This window comes from Lutra lutra, chromosome 16 (genome assembly GCF_902655055.1).
Source record: "Lutra lutra chromosome 16, mLutLut1.2, whole genome shotgun sequence".
Lineage (NCBI taxonomy): Eukaryota > Metazoa > Chordata > Mammalia > Carnivora > Mustelidae > Lutra > Lutra lutra.
In genome coordinates this window covers 53984444-54000266 of record NC_062293.1, presented here as the reverse complement: position 1 = coordinate 54000266, position 15823 = coordinate 53984444, and the positions used below count along the sequence as shown (strand labels likewise).

The 15823-nt window shown below is 42.1% G+C and overlaps 1 protein-coding gene across 1 annotated transcript in view; it reads right to left on the bottom strand.

Annotated features, from left to right (window-relative positions):
• Window positions 1-9299: 9299 nt before the first annotated feature.
• The window catches only part of HS3ST3A1 (heparan sulfate-glucosamine 3-sulfotransferase 3A1), a 92073-nt gene continuing 85549 nt past the window's right edge, over window positions 9300-15823 (bottom strand). The window contains exon 2 of the mRNA XM_047708926.1: window positions 9300-12022. Within this exon, the coding sequence (XP_047564882.1) occupies window positions 11401-12022 (622 nt within the window). The 3' untranslated portion in view covers window positions 9300-11400. The remainder of the gene's footprint in view (window positions 12023-15823) is intronic.

Genomic DNA, 15823 nt, shown 5'->3' with positions numbered 1-15823 from the left:
CTATTGGATGACTTGACAAAGAAGCCTAGCTGGTGTCTTTCCTGCCCATGACTTGTTTCTGCAAAATATGGGGATGCAAATATAGAATGACAAACATCAACTCTGTTGTGAATTTAAATTATTACTTGCTCTTGTTTTTCCTTTTATTTTTCCCCCATCCTGCTCCTTTTGATTTCTACTTAGTTATTAGGCAGATTTAAGATTTGGAAACCTTTGGTGCGTATCTGAGCTGTCTTTTAATTCAAGGGAAAACAATATTAAAGTGTAATGCTGTGATTCCTGGTTGCGTAATCTCCGTATGAAGTGGCCTGGGAGTGCACAGGAAGATAGGATGCTTGTGTGTGTAAATATATTCATGCAAACTACAGTCATTCTCTGGAACCCACATAAATCTTCTAAATAAAAGCTGGAACTAATATCTTATTTACTGTGTCCCAGGCATTGATATAAGCACTTCTCCTAACACTTCAGTCCTCCTACCATCCTTATTCTGTGAGTGTTACTATTATCACCCCTTCTTTACACGTTAGAAGACTGAGGATCAGAAAGATTAATATGCTTCCCAAAGTCACACAGCTAGAAACTGGCAAATTTAGAATTCAAATCAAAAGCCCACACTCTTTTTTTTTTTTTTTTAAGATTCATTCATTTATTTGAAGAGAGCAAGAGCAAGAGAGATCACAGAGTGAGAGGAAGAGGGAGAAGCAGACTCCCCGCTGAGCAGGGATTCCAATGCGGGACTCAATCCCAGCACCCTGGGATCATGACCTGAGCTAAAGGCAGATGCCTAACCACCTGAGCCACCCAGGAGCCCACTGGCATTGTTTCTAACATGGATCCATAGGTCTCTCTGTAAGTCAGAGCTACCTCTAGGTGCTGTAGAGAGAGGATGAGGAACTGGACAATATAACTGAGGGGTTAAGGAAGGGTTGAATTTGAGGTGTGCTACCAAGAGGGGGGTGATGGGAAAGAAATCACATCTGGCTGATGTGGCAAATGTATCCTCCCCAAGAATCACACAGGCAGAAGTGGAGACAGGTTTCATGGGGCCTGAGACTCAGACAATTTTGTAGATCTAAAGTTGCGTAAAGACTCTTTAAGGGTCTTACCACCAATGAGGGACCTGAAGTTTGAATTTTATTTCCTTCATGGTAAATTCACCCACTCGAGGGTAAAGGTAGGAGAGGACAGAAAGCACTGCGGTCTGTGCACCCAGGTAGACAGGAGCTTTCTGCAAGAACACCCTTCAAGAGAATCAACAGCCTCCCAGGGAATATCAACGAATTTGGAAGGAGCCAAAGCCACATAAGCTACCCTTCAAACTCCTACAAGAAACATTCAACTTGAGAGTGGAAACATATTTGCCTTAGAAAATGTATGAGAAAGGAAATGAGCCATGGTCATTGAAACATGCTCTTTAGAATTAGGCTTCCTGAATTTAGCACAGGTCAACAGTGACATCACTTAGATAATCAAATAAATAGAGAATACTAAAGGCACAGGTCAGGTGCCCCAGCAAACTCAAATGGAAATTTACTGTCCCATCACCTGACCTGCCTAGGTAGATAAAGCCAGGAAGGTGACATCAGGAATGTGGTCAAAGAGACAGATTTGGACATACCTCCTGAGCCTGAACTAACTGGAGGAAGAGAGTAGAAAGGCAGACACCCAATCGTAGAGGTAGAAGACAACATTTAGGAACTGGGCTGAATTTTGAGATTGGAAGCTTGACTACAGAAAATCAAAATGAGCCTACTTGTTAGAAGTTGAACAAGGAGTCAAGGCAGGTGGGACCTCAGTGGGTGTGGTTGCCTACTTAGGATGTAGGCATCTATTCCCATCTGAAGACAGGATTGGGCTATGAACCTGGGGTGGCTCTGAATTTGTTCCTAGTGGCATTTTTCTGAGATACATTTTTCAAGAGACAGCAGCAAGAATTCATGCAGATTCTTTTTTTTTTAAGATTTTTTTATTTGTTTGATGGAGAGATCACAATTAGGCAGAGCAGTAGGCAGAGAGAGAGGGGGAAGCAGGCTCCCGGCTGAGCAGAAAGCCCAATGCGGAGCTTGATCCCAGGACCCTGAGATCACCACCTGAGCCGAAGGCACACGCTTAACCCACTGAGCCACCCAGGCGCCCCTCATGCAGATTCTTTATTCATGGTAATACTTGGTTGTTTTTAAGTGAAAATGATGAATCACTTCTATTCATAGTGATCCTACTAAGTAGGTTTAAATTTTGCTTATCCCTTCGGAATAAAGGAGATACTGTGACCCAGGAAAGAAGCACTGACTATGTTTACAATTCTGGTGAGGTCAAGAAGTCATCCCCGAGACTGTATTGATGAATGTATTACATGCAAAAGGACTGTGGCAGGAAGGAAATCATGTCTGTTCTCTGGAACTTGCTTGGTCATGGCTGGTAGTCAAAGACCTAGACCACTCACTCATTAATGGACTCAACGTCCAGAGGAGGCTGAAGAGGTCTCTTGAGTGTTTTATGCCAACAAAAAATCATCTCCAATGTTCAAAACAAGAATCTGGCAATACTTGGAGTAAAAGTGAGACTGAACGTGGTCTTTGGGGGAAGGCTGTGTGTGCGCTCATGAATGTGGGTACCCTTACCACAGGCTTACTGTGATGAGAAGGAAAAAGGAACAAGTTGGTCAGCTTCAGGAGTCCAGAATGGGGTGAAATCAGGGTCCATCCAAATGAAGCCACCACATGCTTTCATGATAGATGACCGGGGGGAGGTTACAAGGTGTGGGAAGTGTGAGAGAAAGCGGAGGAAGCAGTTTTTAAAAAGTAGAGCAGCTGCAGTTTCCTGCTGTTGAAAGAAAAGGGAGAAGCTTATTTCATCTGAAGGAAGGGGAAGGAGGACACAAAAAGGCAAGGAAAATGAGAGGTGAGTCTGGATGGTATTATTTTTGGAAAAACGATCAAGAAGAAGAAGAAGTAAAAGGGCATCCAAAGATTTTAAGTTAAGGAATAAGAACAGGAAAAAAAACCCCACCTTTTTTCTTCACACCTACTAGGATGATGATAATTATTTGGGAGGGAAGGAGGTAGGGAAGGATGGAAGGAAGGAAAGAAGGATGCAAGGAAGGAAAAGAGGGAGGAAGAGAAGAAGGAAGGAAGGAAAGAGGAAGGGAGGGAGGGAAGGAAGGAAGGGTTAGGGTTAGAAAGTAGAATAGAAATTACCTGGGGCTGAAAGCCATGGGATGGGGAGTCATTGTCCAATGGGTACAAAATTTCTGTTAGGGATGATGAAAAAGATCTAGAGATGGATGGGGGTGACAGTTGCAGAACCACATGGCAAATGTACTTAATGTCACTGAATTATACACTTAATGGTTAAGAGGGTAAATTTTATGGGATGTGTATTTTACCAAAATTTTTTTAAATGACCCTCCTTTCTTTGTAAAAGGGAATTCAAAAGACACATTGGGACCTAAGTAAATTGCCACAAATGAAAGCCGGCTGGATTTTATTGTAAGGACCATATAGGCAAGGACCCAAAGCAACATATAATTGCCTTTTCTATTAATCGATGACACTCCTTGTGCAAATCCTAGACTCAGAAGGCATTTTGAGGGTTGACCAGGAAGCCAGAAGCACTCTCTCCAATTTCAAGTGGTTATAAAAGGTTATAAAAGAGGAAGAGAGCTACATCCTTCTTTTGCAAAAGCAAGGAAGGGAGCAGGGGGTGGGGAAAACATGGTATAAAAATTTGCAGAAAATAGCAGATGTCCAAGGGAAGACATGTTTTATCTGGACCAGATCAAAGTAATGATGGAAGCAATGGTTAGCACAAGAAAGAATGAGTTTCTTTATATTTTACTGTTCCAGGTGGGAGGTGGTCTGTAAATTAAAGAGGCTAATATGGATGGATTAAGATAGGCCCAATTTAGAAACTGTGATTAAGGACTTTTTTTTCCCCAACAGAACTTTTTCAAAATCCAGAAAAGATACAGCCTCGGAGTTGAGAAGCAATGATAATGCCTGGACTTTAAGGAAAGTAGGAAGAAACCCACAATTCAAATGCAGTTACCACTCCTCCAACGTTGACAAATGTGACCCAAGTGGTAGAGGGAAGAAAATTTTGGTGGCCAGCCAGCACTAAATCTTACTAATAAAAACACAGTTTGGTTATAGTTTCCAGTGGCCTATGATAAAGAGGTAAAGTGATTGATCTAATGATAACCGTTTTAAGAGAGAAGAAAAATAATTAGTGATGACCCCTGCCATAAAATGTTTCCAGACATTTTGATTGCAATGAACAGTTTATTTTCTGCATTTTTTTATTTAGTTAAAAAAAAAAACACACACACACACACACTGAAGTTTAGCAGTCTGAATGATTCATGTAAGACTTCCTTATTTGTGGTCGAATTAAGACTATCCCCCAAATTATCCACAAGATATGGGGTTTCATCATTAAGGCACAGGAAGAGCTGAAGGATTAAAGGAACATCATCTTTTGAAAAAAAAAATAAGTAGGATCAAGAAAATGGTTGGTTTGAACAAAGTCTGGCTTCCTTTTGAGGTACATAGAGGTGTGACGTGCCAGGAAAGTCTAATGAATACATAATCACATGATTTATCATGTGGTTAGATCCCAGGACTCAGCAAATGGACGAACATTTTAAATACTTTATTTATTTGATGTTGATGAAGGAGGTGTTGGTGAAGATGCGAGAGCGTCAGGGAAAGGCACACTCAGCACAGACACCTAAAAAGTTGTCATAGTGGTAAGAGTAGAAATAAAGCAATGATTCTGAAATGGATGGTCATTAGGCTGGAGAAATGAGAGCTAGAGTAAATTCAGTGAAAACATGGTGGGAATAAATGGGCATGGAAAAGCACAGAAGACTGGTTGGGAAACCTCAGCACACACATTGAAGGACTGACTTGAAAACCAGACACTGGGCATCCACCCCACGTGGGAGATTTGCAATCCAAGTTGGAAGACAAGATGCAGCTGGTAGAACCAGATCTGCTTCCATTTTTTCCCTGGATATTTATTATATATGGCTTGGGCAAGTGGGGTTTGATACAGAATTTCTTTTTGATGGCCTCCTCAAATAGCAGGGGCTTAAGAGTCCTGAAAAAGAGCTCATTATTTATGGCTAGGTAGAAGAGTTTAGGGTGTTCAATAACGGAAATCATTTTATAGTTGGAAGCCAATGCTGTTTGCTTCTTCTGTGCTTTCGTGGGTAAGGAGGGGGTCTCGCATCTCCAGCCCCTGAGAGTTCCAAATGCCATAGGCTGGAAGACTGGTGGAAAGGAGATGGTTCTCTAAAGAGAACTTGCCCTAAAATGGAGAGGCACCATCTGAGAAAAAGTAAAGGGGAATCCAAGCAGGTAGAATGATGGCCAACTTTTGAAATGAAAAATAAGGTATAATTCTGGGGCCAGATGGTTAGCAAAAAGTGGGGGAAGGCACAGTTACTGGTCTCGTTGAAAAGCGAAGAGGAATACACAAAAATAAATACGCAAGATGGCTTTTCACTGAAGGGTTTGAGTACAGGAAAATATGAAAATGTTAAAGGGTAAAATTTCAGGCAGAAGAAAAATGATACGGTCAGAAGAAATGATATGATTTGCAAGTCGTTCAGTTGAGGGGAAATGTGGTTTGTTAGAAATGAGAAAATGTGATAATTATAAACTCTTTTTTTCTCATCTGGAAAATAGAGGAAAACCAACAAAGGAAAAGATATTCCAGGCTAAAGTTGGATATAAAAATGCTTTGAATCATTTTATATAAAGTAAGTTATTGCTATGACAGAATAGTTAGTCGCATCTTTCCTAGTAGAGCACTGATCTGGGATTTGAAGAGCAGTATCAAATAGTCTGAAAGGAGAATCGGGTTGGAGCTCTAAAGGCATCAGTTGATGGAAGGCAATTAAGAACTTTTGTTCATGCTGAAAAATGGCAGTGAAGGTTTTCTTGCTTCCTCCTGTTCTTTGGCTGACCAGCTGTTGTGGGTTTGAAATAAAGAAATATGAGCTTGGATAAGACTTCTTGGAAAACAGGTGGGAGAAAAATGCTACTGCCCAGACCAGAGGCAAATAGGCCTTCAGAAGGGGAAAGCCAAGGTGCCAACCCTGTTCTTCAGGTGTGTGGTGAGGGGTGGGGTGCTGGAAACCGGACTGGGAGGTGTCCTTCCAACAGCACCACCGTCCCCTGTCAAAAGAAGCGCCCTGGTTCTTATTTGGCTTCATTCGTCTTCCTCTGGGCCCTTTTCTCCTCATATAGACACTCTTGGGGCAGGTTAAATCCATCTGCTCTCCACCCATCCCAGTGTCTCCATCAGTCCCACTACTTTCTCTAGAGCTGTCGAAGCTGAGAGCCATTTCTCCCAGGAATCTGAGGTAGGAAGTAGACACCATAGAGCACAGTGCGTTTGAAGACAAAAAGGCTTAGGTCGGTAGAGGCTGGGATACAAGCAATCACAGAACACAGGCAGGACATGGAGAGAAGGCACTAGAAAGCGTAGGAAGCACGGAGAGGAAGTGAGAAAGGAAAAAGGCACATTAGTCCTGTTTTCAATGAAGACAGCCCCCCAGGGGTGTCTAAACCCTTGGGGCTTACTAGAAAGTGACTTTGGGAGGGACGTGAAGCAGAGAGTAGTTCTTGTCCCTATGTGAACCAGACGGTGCCCTAAACGTCTTCTGAGTCATCAGCTAACACCACGCTAAAAATCCAGCCCGATCACATCCGGTCCTTCAGAACCACCTAAAACATCAGACCCAGGAACTGTGGGATGGAAAGGAGTCCTAGCAGAAAGCATGTTCCCCATTTATTGCTAGCTTTTATTTTGACGGTAAAATGGAAGGAGGCTAAGTTGTTGAGCGTATAGCTATTAAAAGAACACAATAGACAGTTAAAAGGAACTGAAAAGAGTCTGAGACATACTGACATTTCCCAATACCCCACAATGGGTCCATATATTAGAAGCAATTTCTATTTTCAGTTTTCTTTCCTCCTGGCATAGTGAAAATCCACAATTTTATGACTGCGTATAAAGTTGCACTGCCTTGTGAACTCTCCAAATTCACCCTTTCTTCAAGCTTTAAAGGGAAGGCCTACCACTCTAACATTCCATGATGGGACACACGGGTTTATAGATTTCCCCCTCTCTATTTTTCACCCAGAGAATTGAGACTCTAAAATGCAAATCCGTTTGCACATTGAAGATGTTTCAAGGACCAGACAGGCTTTGATAATGGGGATGTTTCCCCAACAGGCCTTGAGGTTTGGGTTTGAAAAGAGTCATTTTTCTTTCGTGATTACAGGATACACCAGGAGAATAGGTAGGGTCTTTTATTTCTACAAAAAGAATTTTCTTGGACCGAACCCCAGCAACACTTCCCCATGTTTGGTGATCATAAGCTCTTCCCTTTCCCTGATTCAATGGAAATTAGACACAAAGTCCTGGGGTTTCTAGAAAATACGGCAGAAAGAATTTGCCTTCCTCTGCAATTTACTTGGCAGCTCGGGGCCCTTTGTAAGTCCTAACACATCCATCTGAATTCTGCTGTTTAACAGAAGTGGGACGTGTTTATTTCTCGCTCTCTCGACACGATGGTTGTGTCAGGTAGCATGAAATACAGTCAACGGCACTGTTGTGGAGGCAAATTGAAACTGCAGGACTTGAACTTGAGAACACTTTTAGAAATTTTTTATCAGCCTGTGAGGTTCCCACTTGAAGTTGACAGATTCCACTTCACAGAAACTCAATTATCTGTTTGTTGGAAGTGGCTCCTGGATCTTGGCTGTAAAAACCCAGTTCGATGAAGTTTCTTGTTAGCGCTCCTCTTGGCAAGACATGACGGTCAACACTCATCTGCTTACTATGATGGAATCATTCACGGAGTGAGAGGGAGAATGAAAAGGTTGCAAGGGAAAAACTTAGGGTGATGAGGTTAAGAATTCCCAGCCAAGCATTCATTAGAATCCGGTTTGTAGACCTGTTTCAGACACGCACTAGCTGGTGGTGTGTAGGATGATTCATGCTATGGGGTGGCTCTCCTGGGCATCACCGCCCATTAGAAGCACCCTACACTTCACCAGCATTGGGAAAACCAAAGTATTTCCAGAGATCCCCTTGGGAGGCAGAGTGGTCTTTGGTGGGGAACCACTGTTCTCCCAAGTGTTCACTTGCTCGTCTGGAAAATACAACTCGTGGAGAGCGGAGAGTGGCTGTCGGTTTAAGGGGGCAATGAAAGGATAATCTGCTAGATGAATGTAATGCACCATTATTATACGTGCACCTGTAGGTATCCACACGTTGAGTTGTAAGTATCTTCACGTGTAACAGATTTGGTTGATCTCAGCCCTTGGAACCGGAAGACGGTGTGGGGGAAAGCTGATCCTCTTTACAACAGCAAAATCAAGAGAGGAGAATTCCCAGACACGTCTGTGTTCGAAACCCCCATGCGACTGGTTAAAGAAAGGATTTGAGGGCCAAATGGCGATTTGATCCACTAGATGTATTCTGACTTTGAAGATCTTGGAAATTAAGAAAACTACGGAGGAGTAATACTCCTTGGGTAATAAATATTCATTCTCTAGCAGCTTATTAACCTCCAGTTCTTAGAATAAATGAATTTCCCCTAAAAGTTACTAAGTGACTGAGACAAATTTTTACACCATAGATGGGGCTTCAAGGGCAAACTGTTCAGGATAAAACTCCAGACCTTAGTTGCTCTTCTAGAGAGAAAGAATGTTCTACCCCAACCAAGAACATAGGTCAGTGGCATGGCCATGGAGGCGATGGCTCAGAGGAAGCATGGCTAAGACGTTCAAATCAAGAACCACACCTTTTAATTGGTACAGCTACGTGGACAAAAGAAATCTGAAGCCACACATAGCAGGACTAAGTAGAATTCCTGTTCTGGAAGAACTCGAGTGAATGGACTCTAGGTCTCTAGATGTTCTGCTGCGATCTACAACTTTCGACACTCGTACAACCTTTAAGTTACAAAGTTTTCCTAGAAGGCTCTAGAGTCATTCATTATTTAAAAAAATAAGAATTAAAGGGGCGCCTGGGTGGCTCAGTGGGTTGGGCCGCTGCCTTCGGCTCAGGTCATGATCTCAGGGTCCTGGGATCGAGTCCCACATTGGGCTCTCTGCTCAGCAGGGAGCCTGCTTCTCTCTCTCTCTGCCTGCCTCTCCGTCTACTCGTGATCTCTCTCTGTCAAATAAACAAATAAAATCTTAAAAAAATAAAATAAGAATTAAAAAAAAAATCTACGTACAAGAAGAGGAGCTTTGAACTCAATTCTGTTCTTTTATTATTCACACAGAAAGAGGAAGATTGCCCAATACAATTGTTAGATGCACTCCTTTCCTTGTGCAAGCCTCATCTGCCTATTGCCAAGCAAATGCTTACAAAAGGATCAGAGGCACAAACAAAATGAGTTAAGAGAAAAAAATGCAAAGAGTTTAAGAGGAGTATCTTGTTTCTAGAAGTGATGATTTAAGTACAGTGAAAACAGGGTGTTGCATTGGAAAACTAAGGGCACCAGAAGGGAAGAAAATCTACTGGACAAAGGAGACCTGGGAATTATTTTTCTTTTTCTCATAAATGGAATAGTCACACAGAAATTCAAGGGTTGGGAGCAATGTTGGAATATCTAGACACTTAAGAAATTTTTTCCCTTTTTCCCTGCATTTTAATCCCGTGTTAGCCCTCTCAGGAAAGATTTATTTCACCTGATGCAGCTTTTAGGGTCGATGCACATTTGCACTCTGCATGTTTTCCAGCAACTTTAGTTTCCTTGGACTGACAACCCCGGAGAAATAAACAATAATTACTTAAGAATACCATAGTGTCTGCGCCTTTAAATTTTCAGCAGATATGGAAAACTTCCACAAGATAGGAGACGTTTTCCTCTTGGGTTTAAACCTGTAATAAAATGTTGCTGACAGACTAATTATAAATGTTTTATATATTTTGTGCATATGTGCTTCTCTCTAAACCAATTTAATTCCCATTAATGCTAATCTTGTTAATGCCCACTCAGAGAGGAAAGGAATACTGTTAATAAACTATTGATTTATTCGAGCTATTTAAATGGGGAATGAGAGAACTAGAAGGGAGAAGAAAAACCTCCGTTTTTACCCACATCTGTATTTCTTAGAATATTTTCCAAATATTCATGAATATTCCGTTATTCTTGGTGTGAACAGGAAGTGGGGAAAAATAAAGTGACAAAGTGACAGTCCTCTGCCCATGAAAAATAATAACATTTAATCATCTTTTTAGTATTAGCTCCAAGATGAGAAATGAGATATTACAAAGAGAAGCAGATTTTCTTTGTTAAATAAAGAGGTAAAGGAAAATGAGATTCATTCAGTAAGCTCTTACTGAAGTGGGTTTTTCTTTTAGAAAAAAAAAAAGTCAAAACCAAAACTAGGTTATGTTCCTAATACTTTTTGTCCTGTTCTTAGTGTGATTGTCCATTTCGTTTTCCAAATAAGAATCCAGTAATTTCTCTGAGCCTCAAACAAGCCAAGAGTTCCAAGCTCAGGGCATTTCAACTTGCCAAGATTGGCTCTTAAAAGATACTATGCCCAGGTGTCCTTGAACCCTGGTGACTCCTCATGACAGAGCGTCATAGGGCTGGCCAGGAACTTTCGAAGGCAACAGGAAACCCTCTCTGTCCTGCCTCACAAACTAGCCAACCGTTTCTAAACGTAGAGCTGTGTTACTTCTCATTCTCTCTGAAAAAAGGGGCATGGAAAAGGGAACAAGTGGACGATGGGGTTTCTGCCCAACCTCCCTGAGACTCGGTTTCCTTATCTGTAAAATGGGGATCATCATCTCTGCTACGTTCTTCTACCGCATCGCATAAAGATGGAAGAAGGTGTTTTATTTGAAAACACCGTGGTTAACTGTGAGATGGTGGGCAAACGTGCAGTATTATTAACTGGGAAATGGTTTTCGAGAAAAGGAAAAAAACTAAAAGGGAGGAAATATAAAGAGAGAGAGTTTTATCTGGGACCTGTGAAAAGAGACAGAAAGAGAGAAGCAGAGACAGAAACAGAGACTGATTTACCCTTAGGACTTCTTTGAAAGTTTTCACGGCGACCGATGCTCAGAGCCTAGAACTGTGCATATAAAACATAAAACAGAAATCGAAAATTGCCAAGTATTTCAATGCGTGAGGTTTTCCTTTTTTGTTTATCCAAATGTTCCGTGCCGGTGACCCACAAAGATGGGAGCAGAGGTGAGAACACTCTTAACATTCATTGGGAAAAAAACAAAAAACAAAAAACAAAAAAATACTGAAACAAACATTTTCAGCACAAATATTAAACTGCCTTTCCTCTACCGATTGGTAAAAAAATATATTATATTTTGATATTTTTTTTTTCTTTTTAAATTAGACGGTTATCCATCCCAGCCGAAGTCCTGGCCGGTCATCTGGTAGAACTTCAGGTTGAACGGCCGGTAGAACTCGCGCAGCCTGCGCACCACCTCGCGGTCGATCTCGGGGTGGGTCCTGCCCTTGGTCTTGCCCAGGCAGTGGGGCTTGCTGCTGCCCTCGGCCTTCTTGAGGCAGGGGAAGCCCTTGGTCTTGTTGAAGTAGAAGTGCTTGTCCGTGATGATCCTCTTGAGGCCCAGGAAGTCCTGCACGCGGCCCAGCTCGCCGGCCGGGTCGCTGATGAGCCGCTCGCCGCTCACGAAGAGCATCTGGCCGATGGGGAAGTGGCGCAGCCAGTGCTCCAGGTGCTTGGCGTAGATGCCGATCTGGATGGCGCTCCACGACGTGTCGATGAGGCCCGTCGTGCGGTTCTTGAACGTCAGGCTCTCGAAGGTGGGGATGTCGGGCCGCTTGGACAGCGTCTGCGTGTAGTCCGAGATGGCGCGGGTCACCGGGTCCCGCACCACCACGATGAGCTTGGTGTCCTTGGACATGGCCGAGATGCGCGCGGGCGCTTCGCGGGTGACGAAGTAACTGGGGGTCTTCTCCATGGTGATCTGGCCCTCCAGGGTCCTCGGCATCAGGTCCCTGGGGAAAAAGCAAAAGGGCCTGTTAGAGGCTGCAAAGGGAGCGACCTTCCCTGCTGTACAGAGAGAAAGCGAACTGCAGGGAGGGGAGTGTCCTCGAGACTCTGGAGCCTGGTGGGGGGGCCTGAGCTGCGGTGCCCACCCTCCCACTTCCTAGATGGAGAAGTTGCACAGACTTCTCAGGTTCCTCGTGTATTCATTTATTTATTTTAAGGATTTTATTTATTTATTTATTTATTTGAGAGAGAGAGAGAGTGCACCCGCCAAGAGGAGAGGTAGAAGCAAGTTCCCTCACTGAGTGGGGAGCCCGACATGGGGCTCAATCCCAGGACACTGGGCTGAGGACCTGAGCCCAAGGCAGACCCTCGGCCCACCCAGGAGCCCATTCCTTGGGTATTTAATGGGAAATAGTAATATTCATCTCATACGATTGTTGGGACGATTAAATTAATATAATATCCTTCAATATTTCAGAAGCGGGCCTGGCACAGAGTTTAAGTGCTACGTAATTCTTTATTTTATTTTTATCTGTAACCCACACTGCTGTCAGAAAGTCACCTTCATCAAATTCTTTAGGTAAATTAGACTATCCTAATAATAACACGATCACACTACTAGGAGATGGTATTAAAATACCCTGAGCCTATTCTACAGTTTTCTTTTTTTATATATATAAAGAATTTATTTATTTACTTATTTGACAGAGATCACACGTAGGCAGAGAGGCAGGCAGAGGGGGAGGGGGAGGTAGGCTCCCTGCTGAGCAGAGAGCCTGATGTGGGGCTCGATCCCAGGACCCTGAGAGCATGACCTGAGCGGAAGGCAGAGGCTTAATCCACTGAGCCACCCAGGTGCCCCCTATTCTGTACTTTTCTTACAAACAAAGGAGTTCTATTTAACATAAAGCCACTGCCTGGTTCGCAACACTACTTTTCTTTAGAATTTCTAAATTTTCCTGTTAACAAACAAAACTTATTAAACAATCCATCATTTATCGAACCTGAAACGCCATCACTGCGACAGTCTGCAGATCTTGGTTCCTCTCGACTGGGCCCGGTTGTTGTTATTATCATGTATTTTCCCCACGACAAAGTGAATTCTGGCTCTTTGCCGTTCTAAACATTCTTGAATCTTGTCTGCTTATTTTTCCTGATGAACGAACGTTAGGATCACTTTGCCCCGTGGAAAGAAAAATACGCCACTGGGGTCTTGACAGAGCATACTTTCCCACCTAGGTCAAGCAAACAGTACCTACTGAGAACTGGTGGGTGTCAGGGCCAGTCAAAAAGGATGAGCCAGAAAGACAAAACTATTTACTCTTCCAATTTAAACATACTACCATTACATCCACTATTCGATAGTAACCCACTGTCTTTCTAATCCCAAGTTTTATAAGAAATAGCTCGGCTCAAATCAGTATTAGAATAAATATAGCTGGGACTTATTTCAATAACCACACTAAATTTGTCCTCTGATCCATTGTGAGAAGAATCAAACTTCTACATATTCTTATACAGGATTCACTTTTATTCCTGGAATACAAGCCATTTCCGTTTGATTCTGATAGATTTTTCTTCTAATATTACCCTGGATTTGGTTCATAATTATTTTGTTCCATTTTTCATTCATATTCACTAATGGGATGTTCCTGTAGTTTTTCTTGAGATCAATAGCTTAATCATTGGCTAAAATATGAATTATTCCACCAATAAAATGAGTTGAGAAATGTTTCACATTTTTCTTTATCCTAGAGGAGTGTAAGTAGCAAAATAATTTTTTAAAAGATTTTTAAAATTTATTTCTTTGAGAGAGAGACAGATCATGGTGGGGGCAGAGGGAGAGAGAGAGAGAAGTAGACTCCCAGCTGAGCATGGAGCCCAACCTGGGGTTCAGTCTCAAGACCCTGAGATCATGACCTGAGCTGAAATCAAGAGTCAGACCTTTAACTGACTGAGCCACCCAAGCGCCTGGCAAAATAATTTTCTCTTTCTTTTTTGTTTTAAGATTTTATTTATTCATTTGACAGACAGAGATCACAAGTAGGCAGAGAGTCAGGCAGAGAGAGAGAGAGGGAAGCAGGCTTCCTGCTGAGCAGAGAGTCTGATGTGGGGCTCGATCCCAGGACCCTGATACCATGACCTGAGCCGAAGGCAGAGGCTCAACCCACTGAGCCACCAGGTGCCCTATTCTGTTATCTTTTTAAATTCACTTATTTGCATTTTACCTTCCTAATGCTCCCCTTTATTCTTCTTCTACCTAACGATCTGCTGTTCTCCTAATTTATTTAGCAGGATGCTTCATTTATTTTCAATCCCTTTTTGCACATAATAAAAGCATTTTGAAGCTATTATTTACCTCTTTACCTACAAACTTGGTCAAACTTCATGTTTTGACATGTACTATTGTCATTTTCATAAATATTTACTTAGTTAATTGTGTTTTGTACTTTTAATCTCCTTTATAACCCTGGTGTGATCTAGGATTGCTTTTGTTTTTACTTTTAATTCTAATGGTTGGAAAATAATGTACTTTGTGTTATGTGAATTTGCCTTTGTTGACTTCCTATAATTTAGTCCCACTTACACTATTTGCTAACTTTATATTAAGAAAAATTTCAGACACAACCCCAAGTAGAGAGAATTGTAATGTCAATCTTGTATACCTTACATTCAACTTCAAAAAACAACCGGTGGCCAATTTCATTTCATTCATAACCCCCTCCCTTTCTACTCCCTCCTCCACAAATGAGCTACTTTCAAGTCTGTCTCAGACATCACATCAACTGGTTCATAGACATTCTGGTCCCCCAACAGGTGCTAGGAGGATGCGGAGAAAGGGGAACCCTCTTGCACCGTTGGTGGGAATGCAAACTGGTGCAGCCACTCTAGAAAAGAGAATGGAGGTTCCTCAAAAAGTTAAAAATAGAGCTACCCTAAAACCTAGCAACTGCACCACTAGGTATTTACCCACAAAATACAAAAATGCTAATTTTCAAAGAGATATATGCATGCCCATGCTTACAGCCTAATGATGGAAGTAGCCCAATGTCCACTGATTGCTGAATGGCTAAAGATGTGATCTATACACACAGTGGAATATTACGCAGCCATCAAAAAGAATGGAATCTTGACATTTGCAGTGATGTGGATGGAACTAGAAAGGATTATGCTGAGGGAGATAAGCCAATCAGAGAAAGGTAAATACTACATGATTTTACTCATATGCAGAATTTAAGAAACAAAACAAATGAGCAAAGGAAAAAGAGAGGGAGACAAACTGAGAAACAGACTCTTAAATATAGAGAACAAACTGAAAGGGGAGGTGAGTGGGGGGCAGCGGATGAAACAGGTGATGGGGATTAAGGAGCGCACTTGTGATGAGCAGAAGGTAACCTATGGAAGTGCTGTATCACTCTAGCGTACCCCTGAAATGAATATTACACCATATGTTACCTAACTGGAATTTATGTAAGAACTTTTAAAAGACCCATTCTGCTTCCCATTGTCATTATTTTTGGCACAAATTCCTCAACATCTGTACAATAAGCCATTGACCCTTGGCTAGTTCAGTGATGCTGGGATTCTCAGATTTTTGTTGTCTTTGGTATTTTAGTCTGGTTATGTTTGCTTTTATCCTTAGGGAAGGACATGATAATTAGATATCTGATTTCTCTTGCTTTTTGCTGTTTCCAGAAACCTGCAATTCTTTTTGCAAAAGAACCTTTCATGTCACCCATCCCCCACTCCCTAAATATACCTTTGGGTCTGGGGAAGATCAAGCAGCAACCAAAATTCAGCGTTGC